This window comes from Aphis gossypii, chromosome 2 (assembly GCF_020184175.1).
Source record: "Aphis gossypii isolate Hap1 chromosome 2, ASM2018417v2, whole genome shotgun sequence".
Lineage (NCBI taxonomy): Eukaryota > Metazoa > Arthropoda > Insecta > Hemiptera > Aphididae > Aphis > Aphis gossypii.
The window spans coordinates 44,046,990-44,066,193 of NC_065531.1; the positions used below are offsets into that span (position 1 = coordinate 44,046,990).

Sequence of the window (19,204 nt, forward strand, 5' to 3'; positions counted from 1 at the left end):
ACTTTAAATTATTTTGTGGATCATTTTTTTTTTTAATTATAATGTACTTAATTCGACAATAATTGAACAGTTAGTTTTTCAGTTATTAAGATGCTTATATTAAGTCCATAAAAATGGTTTTAGGGAAGTATAAAATAAATTAAATATTTGATCTAGTATATTTTATTATACTCGCATGGACCATTTTTATAAATAATAAATATTTACAGATTAATATAATGTGCGTTCTTGATTAGTCATTTTAAATTAACTGTTTGTTTATAACGTTTACGGAGGTCCTCGAGAATCCAAGCTCCAGAAACAAGGATGTCACTGATCCTCCTCCCCAATTGTGCAGGAGGATCTAAATATTGTAGATTTATTGTATTTACAAACAAGTAACAGCATATTTTCCGTTGAACAGTCAAGGAAAGAGGTGGCCACTGATCGTTTTCTCCGTCTGATTGTCAATGAACAATACGATCATTATATTTCCGTCACCGTTTATGAGCGCCGTGTATTGTGCGATTGTGACGTGTAGATAGTGCGACCACTGCAATAAAATTCCGGGGAAATCATCTTCGTTTGCGTATATCTACAGATTTCGTCACTTTAGTCCGTCGAATTGTGTCGGATATTTCTTGGAGATTATGAGCCAAACGTGTGTCAAGCCGTCAAGGTAAGTTATAAATTAGTCATTAATTTTATTGTTCGTGGAATCCTCGTATGACAACGACTCTACCGCTATTTACGATTTATATTATTTGTGCATAATATCTTATAATAATAATATTATATTGTATTGAAAAAACGAACTTACAATCTTTGACCTCTTAACCATTATTATATAGGTTTATAAAATCCAAAAATAACTTTGGTAAAATAGTCACGCGATGGCTGAGACACTAAGTTTCCTTGAATGTCACGAGAAAATAATAAATTTAGTGAAAAATAGTTTATTTAAAGTGTTTGATTAAATATCTAATTATCAGAATACGTATTATACAAAACTTATAAACTTAAAATAACTATTTGTCTATTGTAATGATTTAAGTGGATATAAAATAATAAATTTATCTACCGGCAATAGTTAAAAAAAGTTAGTTAATTAATGATAAAAATATAGATAGTATTATTATAAGTACGTATTATTTAATAAATACAAATAAAAACTGATTAATTCCTATTTTCTGTAATTAAGTAGGTATTATATTACAGCTTATTAGTTAATACATATCCTTTTTTATTTCCTCTGCGTATTAGTTTAATGAGAAAGTATTATATAGTTTACTACAGTCAATAATCTATAACTATTACGGCAATCATATTATAATATTATCATTTATGTTTATCATTATAATAGTTTATATTTTGATTCTAAATATTAACTGATTAATATTATTAGTTGTTTATGATTAAAACACATAATCACTGTTCACGTGTTTAGCCATCATTGGTCACCTATATATCGGCTATATCAACACATTTCAGTGAAATGTATAATTACTAATCAGTCATACAGATAAAAATGTATTAATCAACATTAGGAGAGAAATTGTTTGTTTTATTTGAGCATTTCTGTTTTGAAATAGGACATCAATCATTACAGCCAAAGGTGATCCACTACATTAACAGATGGACTGTATATCTACGTTTGATTGTCGTCTTACGTTTGTTCAAAGGTAGGTTGATATTAAATTATACAAACATTTTCTAAAATGTATTCATTATGATCACAAATTCTAAAATAATAAGTAGGTAGACATGTTAACCACAACGAGCATAATGTACTACTTATATAACTTACGAAATGTTTTAATTAAAGCAAAAAAATAAAACAATGAAGATTCAATGAAAAATATTCGCGAAAAAAAATGTTAGTAACAACTTATTTAAGTTAAACTTGTGTTATTAAATTCCATTCATTGATTGGATTAGATTAGATTTAGTGTTACTGAAGTTTACCTACACAATATGGATTTATATTTCATACTTACCAAAATATATTTTAATATTTATAATTATGTACCTAAGAACAAAATATAGTTTTAAAATGTGCATACATAGGTGATGGTACAAATTTTGTGTTATAATAGGTTACGTATTTCATGTTATATTTACCATAACTGATAAGAATAAATTTAACTGTTTAATATCATAATAATACTATCTTTCTATATTATATAATTAATATTTGTATACCTATTAATAAAATAAATGATATTTTATTAATTTCTTTAATCGTCTTAAATGTACCTAATATTACAAATATTAAATGACTTGATTATTAGTTAATAAATGAATAACTTTTTTTTAATAATACATTTTTTTTTTAATAATTGTGTAATTATGATGAGGAAAACATTGAGAAAATTAATCAATTTAAAATTAATAGGAACATACGAGTATTAAAAGCATTACTTATAGATATAGGTATATTTTAAATAAACACGTATACTTTTTTTTTATATCAAATAAAAATATAGTTTAAAATATCTTAAATATTATATTGTAAAATTCTAATAAATTTAATTTAATAATAAAAAAAAAAGGTTTTCATATGAATAAAATAATGAACAACATTTTAGTTTAATAAGTGCACTTATTTAATTGATTCCTGCACTCTTCTATTAGTTGAATATTATACTTGATCAAACATAAATGTATGTATACTTAAATATTTAATCAATGGCTCTAATTGAATACCTTAATTACCTTAAGTTATTAACTAATATGAAATAATATTACAATAATAATTTAAGTGTATAATCAGGCACACAATAAGATAATACTAATATAATACTCGTATTATATCAAAATTAAATATTAACAAGCTAATTAATAATTATATTTAATCATTGAATGATTAAGTAAATAACATATTATTGCAAGTAGAACTAAGTATATAAGTATATTAATGCACGTATAATACAGCTATATTTTATGATATAAATGTAAGGATAGTTTTTTTATCGTTATCTAATCAAACTAGTCAAAAAAAGTGTTATGTAATGGAAAAACATTTATCTAATAAGGTAACAGCAAACTACCTACGTAGTGCGTATACACTGTCGATTAACCTACTCGATAACGCAATGACGCGTGGTATCAATATTTTTACATACCTATCTACCTACTTGTAGATTAGTTAAAAAACAAAATCTTACACTTATGTTTTTGTACTTAGTAGACAATTATTAACGTTAAAAGGGTTCTCTTTGTTGACAAAACGCACTGTTGCATGCTTGTTCATCAAACTCAACTCTTCAAAAGGTTGTTATAAACATAAAATTAAATACACGCTATATAATATTATATTAATCTCACACGCCTAAATAGGTTATACAGATATTTTCTTTGAAGTCATGTTTTCAGATAGGTACATCGTATTATGTGAATACTATTAAAAAAATTATATATATATATATATATATATATCAGTTGGTAAACAATCAAAGTCGATAATTTTATTGTTAGTAATCCAGATACGCATGTATTATTATGTTGTTATTACTTTTTATACTTTATTATAGTTGGGAATCTATAAGTTTTTTCAAGTCACTCCTAAGTCCTAATCTATTGCTGCGCACTAAGGAGTGGAAAAATAGCTGAAGAATATATAATAATAATATGCCATTGAACGACCGATACGCAATAAACTCAATGTCATAATAATTTTATAATATATCGACGATAAGTACGCAGTGGGCCTATTTACTAAATAGATATCGTCTTGAGTTAAGTTGAAGAGAAGTTAAATTAAAACGGTACAAAACTTAAATAAGTACGCGCAACGCAGAATGCAGGAACAGGATGCAATTACGAGTTTCCCGCGAGAATTGATTTACCTACATTGAGAATAGTAATATGACAAGTTGGAGAGTTAAAAATAAATGTATTAATATAATTATTAAAATCGAGTTTGTGCAGTCGTATACATATTACATTTATTAGAAAATATAATAATATGTTCCCCTGGAAAACCCTTATACATGCTGCAGACTTCGTTCGGTGCGCAGGTTACAATGAACACGGCGCGCGACGTCTTGCCTAAAAACTAAATATTTAATACTATGTAGTATGTAATAATATTAATACAAATAGTAGTAACATTGATTTTAAATTATACTAAAGTGTATTTAGTAAAAACTAAAAAGTATACAAAATTAATTTAAATTATAATAAACACAAAATAATTATTTTTCTACTCCCGTCTAATATTGCTTTTCGCTTGTGGCGTGTGTACATTTATTAAGTTTGAGTTTATCTGACGTAATTAATTAGTATAGAAAAATTTTATGTTTGAATAAGTACTTACAAAGGAGTAATAATTATTTACGATATAACTGTATAAATATTGAAGATTGTTTATGACTACAGAATTGGTTTAACCTTTATTTATAAGAAAAAAGCGGCGTGTTCAACGGGTGATCGTGGGGGTTAGGGATTAATTTTCACTAAAATTTGTTCGATTATCTTTTATTATTGATTTACACATTCACTACTGGAGCGTCTAGACTCAAGAGCAATAAATGCATGTGCACATCTTATATGACCTATAATTGATAAAGTAATTTAGTGAAAATCATTATATAATTATTTAGGTATGTGACGAATATAAACTTCAGGTACATATAAAAATAAATAATATAATCTAGTTTTTAGGATATCCTCTTAAAAAAAAAGTTTTGTATACACTACTGAATTTATAATGTAAATATTTTATATTGTGGAATTCTTTTGTAAAATATCATAATAATATTCTGTTAGTATCTCTACTCCCACCAGCACATACGCTGAGCTTACAAGGATTATTGCAGCTAGTAGCTATCATATATCTGTAACTCGGTTAATAATTATGAATTTTTCGTGCTACAAATAAAATCTATTATTATGACTTAAAATTTGTAAATAAAATTGTCATTAAAACCAAGAATATCGCGTACAATGGTTTTAGAGTAGTTGTAATAAGACGTGCAGTGCCCTACTCGCTGTTTAGGTTTGTTTAGTCGCAAAAGACGGCGGCGACGAGCGACTTACGGCGCCGCGATAAATAATACAAACACGTGTGTGGTTAAATGTCGAGCCGGAATAAAGTAAAAAACGACCGATGTCGTGTTTCCAAAAAAAAAAAAAAAACCTGACCAAACCGAACGTGTCGGAACGCGTTTCAATTCAATGTCACTCGACCGTGTGTGTACATTATATATAGCGTAAAAGAGTAAGCAACTGAGCTATAATAACGGAGTAACGCATAGGAACGGTGACGATGAATAATGATAAAAATAATAACAACAACAACAACAACAACTGCGACTACGACGAGAGACAATAATAGATACTACGACGCGCGCAATAACATAGTATTACAGTATTATTATTATTATTGCTTATTAATAATATTCGACTGATTGTAAATAATACGATACACAGGTATATCGGCCGTGTTGGTCGCCGTACGAGCCGCGTGCGCGCCGGCACTACAACGACTACAACGGTCGTACGCGTATCGGACCGTACGCCCGGTAAACAACACGTCGTCGTATAATATAATATCGTCGAGTGCGACAACGTGTCGGTACGCGGACGCGATTAGATCTGTTGGGCGCGCGCGGTCGTCTTATCTCGCGGCCACTATATATTGTGTCTGCGTGTGCGTGTGTGTGCGTGTGCGTGCTCGGAGAGATATACCCACACTCGTACGAACGGACCCACACACGCCCGCGTAGGTACGCAGTGTCTGTTCGGCGGCGCGCGTTCAACGTCTCTCGTGTGGTTTTGCGCCCGAGGGCAGAGTCGTCGACGGGTCGTGTGGTCGCGGTGGGTGCCGGGGCCGTGTCCGAGGAGGAGGTTTACTACCTAAACACAACTGCCAAAAAAGAAAACACCGCCCGCGATACAACGCGTCTTGCAGTATATTTCGATAAAACAGACGACGATGGCGGCGGACGGGGAGACGGGCGAAGACGGCTCGTCGGCGGTGCTGGCGAAAATACTGGCCATGGCGTTCCTGGGCGTGTCGTCGTTCGTGGCCGGCAGCACGCCGGTGTGCGTGTTCGAGCGGCTGGGCATCAGGCGGCGCGGTCGCGGCGCCGCCAACACCGCTCTCCGGTTGATACTCAACTTCGGCGGCGGCGTGCTGCTGTGCACCACGTTCTTGCACCTGTTGCCCGAGGTCCGGGAGGGCGTCGAGAAGCTGACCGCGGACGGGAGGCTCGACAAGGACTCGCCGCTGTCCGGCCTGCTGGCCGAGCTCATCATGTGCACGGGCTTCTTCTTCATGTACTCCATCGAGGAGCTGGTGCACGGGTTCGCGGGCGGCGACTGTCACGCGCACCACAGCGGCGGCAGCGACCACAGCATCGCGGACCGCGGCCACGGCGAGGACGTGGCCGCGACGCCGCAACAGCGCCGCATCGACGCGGTCACCGTCGCGGGCGGCGGCGGCGGCTGCCAAACGAACGCCGTCGCGTACGACAAGATGGACGGCGGCGCCGGGCGGGTGGCCAACTACAACTCGTGCATGTCGTCCGTCGAGCTGGCGGCGGCCGACAAGAAGTCGGCGACGACCGTCAGGAAACCGGTGTCGGCCGTACCGTCGTCGGCGTCCGAGTCGGTGGTCCGCGGCTTCTTGGTCGTCGGCGCGCTCAGCATACACGAACTGTTCGAAGGCCTGGCCGTCGGTCTGGAGAAAAATCCCACTCAGGTCAGTCGCTCGACTTAAAATATAATATATTAATGTGTATAATATTATTTACGATTATTTTTCAACTATCGATTTGACGTGGTGACATCGACGTTCTTATCGATTATGATGCGGGTTGGGTACACTTTTCCTATAGTACTTATCCCTGTGGTTCCTTCCGATTTATAATAATATGTGCGTTTCATACTTACGTCGTCGCGTCTATCACAGTGCCCACACAAACTATGATATAATACGCTTTTCAGTAGGTACATCCGGCATTCCCGAATACAATGTTGTCAGCTATACCATAGTCTTGTACGTGAGACCGTTTTTAAAAGTATTCGAGCACAGGTTCAGCTGATACGCAGGTACTCGCTACTTTGAAAATTATTTAAAATACCTATATTAATATTCCGTAAGAAAATTTTTATTTAAAAATGTGCACCACGTCAACGTTTCGTATAACTAAACCTTTTACCATCTGTTTTCCTTGTTTGAAAGTTCAGTAGAATAAACTGCCACACACTCACGCGGATAAAAAATATTTTTATCGTTAGAGAATGAGAGTATTATTATTTAGGGCTATTATAGGTATTTCCAATTTTATTATAAAATCGATGGGCGATAGTACTTATTACCTACCTACCTTTATGGTTTAAATATATCATAATTATTATACACAAGTATTTTGAATTAAATTAATAATTTATGCGTCTAAAAATAATTAACTTTACATTTTAAACTATTTATAGGCTAAAATAAAAAAGAAAATGTCTACCCAATTTTTATTGTTTTAAATAAATAATATTTTTATTTTATGTTATGCACATGTCCATTTATTATTATTTTTTTTATATGGGATCATTGATTTACTGATTTCTTATTTTTAAAAAGTATTTAAAATACTATTTACTCTATCAGAGTATTTAACAAGACTTAATTATACATAGACATGGATTCGTTTAGTTAGATGACCTGTTATCATTTTATTAAATTCACCTGTTAAATTATTTTATTTTCACGGTCATAGTAAAATCCAACGAGATTGACCTTACTGTTTTTCTTATACAATTGTATTACTTGTTTTATATGACGTACTTATGTCCGTATTGATAGTTTTCAGTTATTCAATTTTCAATTCGATACGAATTAAATAGGTAGGTACGCGTTTAAATAAATAATCAAAATATAGTCCGAGATCAAAAACAGTATCTAATTTTAATTTGGTTAGTTATTGGTATAGTCGGTAAAAATTAATTTGTTAATAAAATGTATGCTTTCTAAAATAAGTTGGTTCAATGGTTCTTTATGAACTATATAATTTATAGGTACCTCATAATTCTCTATCAAATATGTAAAATGTAAATATAGGTATATATTCTACAAAACACAAAACGCACTTTATCTACACAGACATTAATCTATTGTTGATTATAAAAATAACAGTATGGAATAAATATAATTATCAGAATTTAAAAAATATCGTTTAATCTAAATAATTATTTTTAAGTAGCTCATTGTGCTTACAAAATGTATTACCTATTCAAAATTTAATTAAATTTCGGATGAAATATTTAGATTATAATATTTTAGAATATTGTAGCTATATAAGAGTTGAATAGGAACAATAATTATTTAAACACATCACCTAAGCCATAGACGATAAATGCGTTTACGATTTACAGTACCTATATTAAATGAAATGTTAAAAAAAAATAGAGGTTAAATATTGGGTTAAAGTTTATTTTACATGTTCTATAATACTTTTACAATCAATAAATTTTAGTTTTGGTTGGATGATTAAATAAGGTCGAATCAAGAAATTAAAATAATGGAAACACAGTTTCTAAGAACAGCTGTCAGCTGGTAATAAAAAGTAACAAAGTTTGTCTAAAAAACAAGTGTATCATTATTATATTGCTGCAGAATTATATGTGTAAATTTTTAACGGTACTTACTGTTTAATACTTAAATAGTTTACAATTTATACAATGAAGAAATTAAACGTTAAAATTTTTGAATTTTTTGACTTCCTAAAAATATTTTTAAAATTTATAAATTTAAACACAATTTTTTTACCCCGTGTTCTTAATTGTCATTTATAACATTAAGTTATTACCTACATCATAATAAACTTAAGTTACTTATTATTAATTAAACGTTTAAACTTCCTTTCCTTTTTATACTATCGTTTACAATTTAAATTTAAAATGTAGGTAATGGGAATTTCATTTATTCTCCGTTCGCGGAGAGAAGGAAGTTACAAACCACAACGCATCGTAGGTACTCAACCGCCAATCACATTTATTTTGTCTTATGCGCTAAGTAACTTGGTACATTTAACAAATAGTGTATATAATTAAGATTGCTGTGATATAATACTTATTATTGTATTTTTAGACTAGATAATTAGTATCTAGATCCAATTTTTTTTACCCAAAACCACTCTCAGCGTTGAAAATCGAAGCATTTTTTCGACTACTTATCGTAATTACTAGGTATACACATAATTATTATATACAAACACTCAGAAAAATATCATCAATAAATTCAACAATCCGCTCAGAATCTTAAATAAAAATGTAAATATTTTATAAAGAATATGTTAACTACCTTTTATCAACTATAATATTATTTATTAGCTAGCAAAATTGTACTACTCATTTTTTTTTTATGCATATAGAATATAGATATAAAATCTAAATTTAAACAACACTTGAGGTATTGTAATATGAAAAATAAAAGGTATTCAAACGTTAATTATAGTTAATTTTAAGCATTATATTATATTTATATATTAGTCTTTATTCCTACTGGTCCAGTCTATATATTCAACAATATAACAATTAAAATGCATTAATTAGTTTATTATGGCTATATAAATTAAAATGTGCGATTATAATATTTAAAACATGTTGAAACCTGAATAAAAAGTGAAAAATATGTATTAAGCCCTCTTGTAAAATATTATTGTTTCTAGATAAAAATAAATAAATGTTCAACTTAAATTATTATCTTTATAAGTGTTTTATTATAAAACAATGCTTCTTATTTCTTAATATAATCGTCTATAAGCTAATAAGCTATAATAAAAACTATACTACAGTCTACAAGTATGCTTTCTTGCTTTATGTAATGACGTCTGGGCCTGACTCGATATTTCAAGAGACCTCTTAGGCATTGCCTATGATTCATAAAATAAACTTCACGATTTTAATTAATTTAATGAATCAACTATACTATTTTCGTTGTTCACTATATTAATGTGTGTTGAAAATTTTTATTATAATTTTTAATTTGAAATCGGACTATATTTTCAAAATATTCCTAACTTAATTTAGGATTTATTACAGTCGAAACCTCACAAGAGTCACAACACATTTGAAAATTTTTAGAGTATTATAAAAATATCTGATAATGTTTGTAAACTTCTATTTTTATTCTATGGATTATTAATATTTACACGATTGTTTTGAATATACATTTTATAAATACATTGGTGTTTATCAAATATTAATTACCAATGCACAAAAATGATGTGATATTGAAAATGTGACATTCATATTCATTATATTATATTTATAAAATATATCTAAGTTGTTTTCAGTCTTAAAAGCAATAGGTAAGCATTATCTTACATCAGCATCTGATAATATATGATTAACTTTTTAACTTAAATTTCAATCAAAGTATTATATATTAATTATTCCATCCGAAATGTACCCCTGACAAAATCCATTTTATCCATTTATACTAGCTATAAATAGATATCAAAATGTATAGGTTATAAATAAGGCATTATGTATTGATTGGCTCCTGTTCGGAGATAACACTTAAATTATATTATCATACAAAATATATAAGCAGTGCCTATTAAGCACCTATAAAATTGTTAATGATTAAGTAGTTGACAATTTTAATGAGTGGTATGAGTTATGCATTTTTGTTATAGACGGTATATAAAGAGTACGATAACGATTAAATACTTAAAAGTACAACTACAATATATTCTTGTGAAGCAAAAACAAATGATTATTATCATTTATCACTAAAAAATAATGAACAGCGATTGTGCATAAGTACCTACAAAATATCTATATCACATAAATACAGTTCAAAATAATACTGACTTTCGTGTTGTTGAAGGTTAGTCATACAAAATTGTTATTTTTGTGTAGACTTTATATCGCATATTTACATCAAAACTATAAGATATTATAAAATTCTTTACTCTACGTAGAAACGACTCCAAAAACTTATTTGGAGGGAGGGCTAAGTCATAATATTCATACTAATATCATATACAATAGTATATTTTATATTATTATAGTTTATTAATTAATTTATACTTCATAGTACTTATATATTATATATAATAGGTTCATGCCCCTACTTGCACGTATCCATAATAGTCGAAGGTATAATTTTTTTTTTTTTTATAATTTTATTTTTACTAAATATACAATTTTTTAAATTATTAGCTTGTAGTAGGGTGAGGTTACTAGGAGTCGCCGCTGATTGTGTTGTAACTTTAATTAACGTATTTTCAAAAAAATTAAATACATAGGTATAAATAAAATACCATAGAATGACCTTTTTATTTTACAATAACTCATATTCCAGCGGTCCTACTGTGAACTTTTTTTAACATATTATAATAACATCATAATTTGTTTATAAATGTAATAAAATTTACTTATTGTGCATAATATTATAATGTAGAGTGTAGACTATGGACTAGTATAGAATGTAGAAAAAATAAATATTTTATTATTTATAAAAAATATTTCTAAGTGCTGACAAATATACATTTAAAATCATGTAATGTTCCTATCTTAAAATTAATATGTATATTTACAGACTACAGTATATACAAAAGATTTATTGAAAATTGTGAAATTTAAAATCTAAGTACCTATTCATTGACATTTTTAATTTTACTGTTATCTGAAAAATGAAAATGCCATGACAAACTACCTATATCTTATCTAAACAAATAATTGTATTTAAATGATAAACAAAATATACAATACTTATACACTTGTATAGTTTATTTAAACTAATTTATATTTCATATACACAATATATAGCCTAGAAATTGTTAAAATATAACTTATAAAAAAAACCTTTTAAATCCCTATGTTAATGAATCTGAGGTTAATAATAAAAACAGCGATAAGTGCATTTGTTCTGCTGTATATTATAGATGTTGAATTAGTCACTGTATTTGATGTGTTAAATTTGAGTTCAATTATATATCACTGTATATTTATACACAAAAAATGATTCCGAGCAAAAACAGACTGTCTCTTATAGTCTGTCAGCCTATATCACAAAATACATTTCATATCATTAAATTTATGATGTATTTTTTTAATTTCACTATTAAAGTAAATTATTTTACCACTAGTATTATCTTAGGTTTATTTATTTTTTCCAAAAAATATGCATTTATTATATTACTAGTATTTAATAATTATACGAGTATACTATAATATTATATTATTGTTATTAACTTTTGAGTTAATACAATCTTACAATAAGTAATAATTTAAAATTAATTTACATATTTTAAAAATGCCATTGCATGTATAGTACGATTCATAATTTTCAATTTTCAAATTTTAATTGAATTCATAATTCAAATCAATAAATACATTCATCTTTGACCATACTATACTATAAACATGTTCAAATATTTACTTTCATTTTGACATTTTGTTTTAATTTTTCAATATAAAACTCGTTATACCTATATTGTTCTACTTTTGTCAATGGTGTTATTTCAAAATTTTGTTTTAATAATGAATAGATTCTAATATAATATTTTTTCTATTAAATTTCTTAATTTCTCTTTGAGTAGTTGAAATGCACAGCAGTAGTATCAATAACGAGAAATCTCAACCATATATTTTACACATAATATACATACTGTTAAATAAAATACTAGATTTATCGAATTTTACTCATTTAGGCTTTAGGAAAGAACGTTGATATCCTTTCTAAAATATTGCATAGCTTATTAAATATATATATATATATTCTCGTTTATAAATAGTTGTTATATAAAGTTTGTAGTACGTAAAATTAAGCACTGAATAATAATTACAAAAATGTAGCTTTAAATAAAACTGCAACAATATTGTTCCTTTACTTATAAATGTTATGTACCTATAGTAGTACATATAGTGCATATTTTATACAGAAATTAATAATAACTTTAATTTCCATTTAACAGGTTTGGTCACTTACTGTGGCCGTTGCATGTCATAAGCTGGTCATAGCATTTTACGTCGGATTACAGATGCTTTCGGATAGGACGAAGCCATTGCTGGCGCACTGTTCAATATTGCTTTTTGCTGTCACGTCTCCGATAGGTATTGGTATAGGCACATTGGTCAGCAATCTTGAAGAAACAAAAAGCGTGGTCCTATTTTCAGTCATTCTACAAGGATTAGCTACTGGTACATTGATGTATGTGGTGTTCTTTGAAGTGCTCAAACCGTCTCCTGGAAATTTACAACTTAAACAAAGAATATTACGACTAGTATTTATTGCCATTGGTTTTGTGTCAATGCTTTCAATTCAATTGCTTATATCCGAATCCGATTAATATTTTTCAACTAATTTACATGGACCTAAATGGATAAATGTATCTATTTATGTTGGTTAAGAATATATGACTATATTATATCCATTTGTCCATTTACCTAATACCTACCTATACAATTACCAATTGGACGTATAATATCATGTATTATTTTGTATCATAGTACTATATTTATGTTAATAATATATATTAATATATTGTGTACATCATAAAGGGAAGTAAAATGTGAACATACTTAGAGGCTTAAGATTAAAAATAGGTATAATGAAATAATAAATTGAATAAATAAAACTAACAGAATATAAAATTTACCTATAACACATGATCAATTAAAATTTTAAAAGATTACTTAACTAGAGAAGAAATTAAATTTGAGAAAATTGACTTATTAAACTGTCTTGATTATATGTGTAGTTATATTTAAATGATAATGCAACTATTATCAAAATCATATTACGTTAAAACTACCTATTTATCAATTAAGTAGGTATCCACTACATCAGATTGATTCACATTTGTGTTTCATACGTTATTCAAATTTAATTTTTACGAAATTGTTCATAATAATTTTAAATGTATTGGCTTCTTAGTATCAGTCAGCGTATACCTAAAAATAGTTAATCATAAACTCTTTCCTTAAGGAAAATTGTTTTATCTCTAAATGACTATATATTATGTAAGTAGAAGTTGCATTGTAAACGTAATTCGATTAATAAAAAAATATCAAATTTAAAAATTATTAAAAGTAAAATTTAGAACAAAGAACAAACTAAACAAATTTAGAATAAAGAATTAATATAATATCGAAAATATATGGAATGACATGACGTATTATTTACAATAAATAAATGTATTTTCTTTTGTTTAACTGTCATAAATTATAAGTAGTTATACGCCATACTACCTAAATCAGTATATGGCTATAGTCAAGTGCTAATGTGTTTTTAAATCAAGCAATATAAAGTTAAGTATTATATTCATATAATATTCAATCGTATTATCTATTTAATGATTACTACCTACATATTTTAATTTAGATTATATTCACCTATTTTTGTCATTTTTATCAATTGCCTATTTGATATTTATAAAAAATATTTGCAAACAAAAAAAAATCTGTGATATAATTCTTTTTTATAGACGCAAATTTTAATTATATTAATAAAATCAATAGTTACGGGGACCTACGTACATATGCAACACGTTAATGTATTAAAATAACTTGTGTGTATTATTTTATTCGTTATTACCAATTCACCGTGTAGAAATATAATTATATTGATATACACTTAAATATATTATATATAATATATATCAATTTATTATTCAAGAACAATTATAACAGTATGACGTAGGTGTTTTGTTAAGAAAATATTTTATTTGGGACTGTATACTAGGTATAATATATTATAAATACTAATATATAAAAAACATATATTACTAAACTAAGTAATATCTTGTTTTTAATGTTATGGTTTATAAAACGAGATTATATGATATTGTATAGTAGTAATAATTTCATTTTAAGTATGTAAAAGTTAATATTTTTTGTTTTTATTTTAAATAAATGTTATGTTGATTTTTGAAAATTGCTTTTATAATATTGTGCGCCAGAACTATAAAATACTAAAAGACCTATAGGCTATAAAAATAGGTACTATTGGTTTTATAATTCATATTGAATACTCTACTATTCTAGTATTCTACAACACAATTATTGTACTAGTTGTATAATGTATTGCTTAATACTTATAACTTATTACAATTACAATTATAGCCTAACGTGACCATACATCTTGCTTTGGGTAGGAACAGTCCTATTTCAAGCAAAGAGTAAAAGATGAAAAGATTCATCAAAGGTAATGAATAATGATTGTAAATTTTTTTAAAGTAAAAGGAAAAATAGACTGTACAATATTTCTGTGATATATCCTTGCACTTTTGGCCAACCTTTCGTCAACTTTTAGGGCCTGTGTGTTTATTTTACATAATAACAATTTAAACAAAAATAGTCAATATTTTAAAAGTACCTCATGTAAAAAATTATATTTCATTGATGTTTTTACAACTAGTGTAAGTCTTACACACGGCTATAGATACTATACTATATAATTTTTATATAGTAAAACTGACATTAAAATGTCATAACTTACTTAAAATTAATAATATCAATAAAAGTCTACCTGGGGTCAGACCCTAGATAGTAATATTACCTTTAAATTGTATAATAAGTCAGTTCACTTTAATATCAAAACTAACAGCTTATTTTCGAAACTAGTGAACGAAAATTTGCCATGTCGTACATGTGTTAGACGGAGACAACACATGCGGGTACGACGTTTTCTTAATTATTGTTGTAATTTGATATATTTACTATTCGTCGTCAAAACATTTGAAGGCCAACTACTTCACTTAGACACGTATCTTTTCTGCATTATAAAAATACTTATCTATGAATACATTTTTCTAGAAAAACAAAAAACCATAAAAAAGAAGGCAAGGTAGATCTATCCCATAACCCCACCCAAGTCCATAAATACGCCATTGCTTTTTAGTAGAGAAATATAGAATAGTAATAAATACAGTACTGGGTAGAATAAAGACTAAGCCTTAATAAGAAATAACTACACAACTATGACTATACTGTCTATACACTATACAGTTTGTCAGACGTCAGTTGTATATAATATACTACGTATTATAGTAATATATTAAATTATATAAATAGATATATAGTTGGCTCTTGGGAACAACGGAATTCGTAAATCATTAGACTGATATGATACTATCACTTATTATCAGAGGAAAAGAATAAAATGTGTAGCCATCAAGGTGGATTTATAAAACAAAAAAAAATAATAATTCCGTATAATATATTGTATAAAACTAAACAAAAATAAATAAAAATATCCAAATGATAAAACTCACTTATAATTAATTAATCCGAACAAAAATAAAAATTTTGTTTACTCAAAAATTATGGATAAAGAACCAAATATGGTTGCACTAACAAAAGCTGATAACGCAGAGTTAGAAACGAACAAAAAAATATTTATGAACAATAATAATATTCAATACAAATCCAAATTAAATCCTCTAGCGAAGAACTTCTGGATGACAACGCAGACAAACATTTTGAAAGAAAATCATGCAATGGACTTCAACCAAACTCCTTATAACGATAAAAATATTCTTCGCTTACTTAGATATCTGCAAAAGTTTTACTTTTTTTTTAGCAAATATATCTTTCATTAATATTTTTTATTTTATAGTCTCGACACAATTGAAGGAGAATCATTTGGGACAGCATTCCCTTAATCATATAATTGATGAAGATCGATCGGAGAAAAGTTTTTCTACCCAACCCAAATCAAATTGGATACTTCGTCTTTTTACCTACTGCTTTAATAAAGTATTATCTTTATAAACCCACTTTTATTGCCTCTTTTGTCTATCTAGCCTTATGCTTTCTTCTACCGTTCAAAGGCATTCTTTATATTCTTTGAATTTTGAATCTTTTGAATCATTATTATCCATCTTCACATTCAAAAATATAAATCTCAACTATCCTTCCCTTATTAATTGTTAAATATAACTCAATTGTGGTTTTTTTTTTTTTGATGTTGTGGACTTTAAAAATGTAATGCTGAACGTAAATAATTAATTATTATATTTTATTATTATTCACGCTTATACTACGTGGTTAGTGTCAGTGTTTGGTTTATCTGCAACGATTAACGGTAATCGAAGAACTAAAGCGTAGTTGTGACTAAAATATACACACAGAAAATATGCGTAATTATGGGTTATCAAAGATATTGAGTTCTGATAATGATCAATAAAGGACTAAAAAACAATTATAATATATTACTCTTATCCATCCAGTAATTCTGTATACAATACATCTACAATATTTTTATACAAGTACTTATAGTACTTAGTACCTGTAGTATAAAATTGTATAAACAAAGTAAAAACTGCTCATTTTATTTTATTATTGTATCTATAGATTGTTAAAATTCAGTGTATGAGTAGGGCGTAAGGATCGTGACTTGCTGCAATAATAATTCCAAATATGCAAGCGAATATTACATAACAAATACTTAACAATAAGCATATGGTTAAAATATAAAATAAAATACATTCATTTACTTATTTATTAATAAGTAATAACCATTAATGGGATTTGAATTAGATTTAGTTGTTCAAACAAATGTAACCTTGTTGAATCCCCAACAAAAAGAAGCTTATGATACATTAATGAAGGCAATTGGTGATGGAAATGGCGGTTTATATTTCCTGGATGCTCCTGGTGGAACTGATAAGACATTCCTTATGTCAGTAGTTTTAGTCACTGTTCGTGCGAGATCCAACATTATGGTTGCAGTTGCTTCCTCTGAAATAGGTAGCAGTCAAATTGTTAGAAGGATGCTGTACGGCTCATTCAGCATTAAAACTACCGTTAAATCTTCAAACGATTGAAGAACGAACGTGTAATATCGCAAAACACTTCGAAATGGCCAAAGTTTTATCAGCATCGAAAATCATCATCTGGGACGAATGCACGATGGCGCATAAATGTTCATTGGAAACACTTAACCGAAAATTGATAGATTTACGCAATTACTCGAGATGTTTTGGAGGCGCAATGATTTTACTGTCTGGCGATTTTCGTCAAACACTGCCAGTATAATTCCAAGATCAACTATTGCCGACGAAATAAACGCTTGCCTCAAATCATCGAATCTATGGTGCTATGTGAAGAAACTTCAGCTGACAACAAATATGAGAGTTGCATTGCTGAACGATACATCTGCTGAAGCTTTCTCTGAGCAATTGCTGACTATCGGTAATGGTCGAGTAATTGTCAACGAATCGAGCGGATTGATTTCATTTCCTCCTAATTTTTGTAACTTTGTCTCATCGAAAGATAAACGCATAAGCAAAGTATTCCCAAACATCATTACTAACCACAAAAATAATGAATGGTTGAGTGAGTGAGCAATTTTGGCGGCTAAGAATAAAGATGTAGATGACTTAAACTACATAATTCATTGGTACACTGCATTCATTCAAATCTATTGACTGTGTAAAAAATGAAAATGAAGCCACCAACTTTCCAATTAAATTTTTTAACTCTTTAGATGTACCTGGCTTACTACCGCACAGTTTACGACTAAAGGTTGGCTCCATAGTAGGTAATCATGCTTCGAAATATAAACCAAACAAAACTGTGCAACAGAACGCGTTGGGTGGTAAATAAATTGATGAACAATGTGATTTACGCAACGATACTCAAAGGAAAATTCGAAGGTGAGGAAGTTCTTATTCCGAGGATCCCAATGATCCCAACCGATATGCCGTTTGAGTTAAAACGACTTCAATTTCCGATCCGTCTTGCATTCGCCATGACTAAATCACAGGGCGAATCCTTGAAAGTTTTATGGTCTGAATCTATAAAACTTGTTTTTCCTATGATCAATTATATGTGGCATGTTATTTTTATATTTTTATTATTGCCTCTAAGGCGGAACAAAGTTTGTCGGGTCAGCTAGTATTATATAATTTAAAATTACAAGTTAAACCGTAAGCAACCACGTCTGTTCACTTAAACTTAAATAGCTATACCTACAAATTATACACATACGTAATACGATATGAACCAGTAAGCATCAGAAAAAATGCGTGCATTCAATATGGGTTCGAACTTCGATATCTCATAATATGGATTAAAATATAATAATGTAGACCATGGCCGTTCCCAGACATTTTTCTGGGAGGGCAAAATTTTTTTTAACTAAATACATAGGTAAACCTATTTTTAGAAGCTTATTTCTTATTAGGAATTTTACTGATTGCTATAGAAATAACATTATTCCAGGGGGGGCAAGTGTCTCATCTTGCACCTCCTTGGGGATGCCCATGAT

At 29.0% G+C, this 19,204-nt stretch overlaps 1 protein-coding gene across 1 annotated transcript; it reads left to right on the plus strand.

Moving 5' to 3' along the window:
• The first annotated feature begins 1,535 nt into the window (after positions 1–1,535).
• Positions 1,536–14,264, plus strand: LOC114130615 (zinc transporter ZIP3-like). Its single transcript, XM_027995623.2, has 3 exons — positions 1,536–1,661; positions 5,413–6,685; positions 12,906–14,264. Exons 2-3 carry the CDS (start codon positions 5,918–5,920, stop codon positions 13,278–13,280), a joined length of 1,143 nt encoding a protein of 380 aa, XP_027851424.2. The 5' UTR covers positions 1,536–1,661; positions 5,413–5,917; the 3' UTR covers positions 13,281–14,264.
• The last annotated feature ends 4,940 nt before the right edge of the window (positions 14,265–19,204 follow it).

What these genes read in the sequence shown, in the direction of transcription:
- LOC114130615 (XM_027995623.2), top strand. Translation starts at nt 5,918, where the DNA reads ATGGCGGCGGACGGGGAGACGGGCGAAGACGGCTCGTCGGCGGTGCTG. An exon ending in TGGAGAAAAATCCCACTCAG is followed by an intron (nt 6,686 to 12,905) that starts GTCAGTCGCTCG and finishes TCCATTTAACAG; the next exon opens with GTTTGGTCACTTACTGTGGC.